Raw genomic sequence first — 1784 nt, 5'->3', positions numbered from 1 at the left:
CACACACACACACACACACACACATACACACACACACATACACACATACATACATACATACACATACACATACATACACAGAAATAGAGAAACACAATCAGTTTAAATACTGCTTATCCATTCATTATCTCAGTTGACTGATTTCTGTCTTCTGTTGTCCCTCTTTGTGCAGGTCTTCTACAATACTGAAGAAGGTACCAATACCAAAAAGACATTTGGATACTTTTGGAGGTTACGAGTATAACTTTATTGGACGTCGAGGAGTCATGCTGCACACAGACCGATACCAGGTACTAATTTCTTTGAGGAAGAAGAAAAAAAAGCAAGAAACTCAAAATTAAATGCTGCCAAGATATACTACAACACAGTCATTCTTTCACGACCATCACCAAATATCTATTTCTCGTAACCCTAAAGAACAAAGTGATGATGTTACGCATTGTCAAAGCATTACAACCATTACTTTTGTACATTGCTAACTAAAATAGGACATTACAAAATTGTTCACTCCTCTGTGTGAGATACAAAAGATAAAAAGTAAAAGTAAAGTTGTTCCCGCATCCGATCCGGACATTGGGGATTGCCTTGTTAGTGACACAGCTTCCTGGGCCTTCGGCATATTGTGGTAGGGTGGCCAGTTCCTTTCCACACCGTCTTTACTTCTCCAACTCGAAGTCAGATACTCATTACTGCTGGGTGGGCAGGAGGGGACGAAAAAAATCCGTGTCCGAACTGAGGCTCGAACCCGGACTTTCCGCTTCGGAGACGAGCGCACTTACCGCTCCGCTACCGCACCCTCTACAAAAGATTTAAAGAACATCTGTTTGAGAATCGGAACAAATTATTTTCCTCAGCGTAAGTGCCGACATCTTTCCAGTTTCGCAAGGGTGGTCGAAGTACTCTTTTTTTTCATTTAGAGAGTGAGCCATCTTGTGGAGTACTATTTTTTGTTATCGTTGTTCGTTCGTTCGTTCGTTCGTTCGTTTGTTTGTTTGTTTATTTGTTTGTTTGTTTTTGACTACATACATGTATTCCCATGAAAGATGCCCAACGCTTATTCCACGATAGCTTGATGTGTTGTGAAGCAGTATTAAAACGATAAACATAAATATATAATTTTATTATTGTTATCTAACCCCAGGTGATATGGTGACTTATATCACATTATTCAATGTTGAGTATATTGCAGTTTATTATATTCTTATTTTGATAATCCAGTAGTGTTCACTCCCATGCAGTGATTTAATATTGCTGGTAAAGACAGCATAAAAGTGGTGAGGCATCTTGGTAAAATCAGGCGCTCGTCAAAATAACGAAATCGAAGAAATAGGAATTTTTTCTGCATATATGGCAATTCTTAACGAAATTGTGTTTTTTGGCTCAACATTTTTGGTCCCTTCAAGAACACAGTTCTGTGTGGATTTTACGGAAAATTGTTTATTAAAAGCACAAAAATGTAAGTTTTTCACTTGTCACGGGCTCTCGCTAATTTAACCTCTGAAAAAAGGCGACCTCCACCTCTTTCAATTGGGGATATCTCGGCTTCTATTCACGATAAATGGGTATGTTTTCCTTCGAAGGGAAGACAAATTAACAAAGTTTAAGATGCTAGCCTACCAATAAGTCCACATGCCCAAAATTGACGAACGCCCGATTCCACCGCGTCGTGTCACATATACATGTGTACTGGTTATGTCCTCTAACGACAACACACTGCTTAGAGTAGGGACCGTTCACAAATGATGTCAGCTCAGAGGAGAAAAGAATAGGGGGAGGGGGGGGGG

General features: G+C 39.6%; 1 protein-coding gene across 1 annotated transcript in view; it reads left to right on the top strand.

Moving 5' to 3' along the window:
* The window catches only part of LOC101854179, a gene marked incomplete in the record, with an annotated part of 56825 nt that overhangs the window by 13791 nt on the left and 41250 nt on the right, over window positions 1-1784 (top strand). The window contains 1 exon segment of the mRNA XM_035970708.1: window positions 173-290. Coding sequence (XP_035826601.1) covers window positions 173-290 — 118 coding nt within the window.

This window comes from Aplysia californica, unplaced genomic scaffold (genome assembly GCF_000002075.1).
Source record: "Aplysia californica isolate F4 #8 unplaced genomic scaffold, AplCal3.0 scaffold00311, whole genome shotgun sequence".
Lineage (NCBI taxonomy): Eukaryota > Metazoa > Mollusca > Gastropoda > Aplysiida > Aplysiidae > Aplysia > Aplysia californica.
Note: the sequence above shows the minus strand (reverse complement) of the source record. Positions and strands in the feature narration are given on the sequence as shown.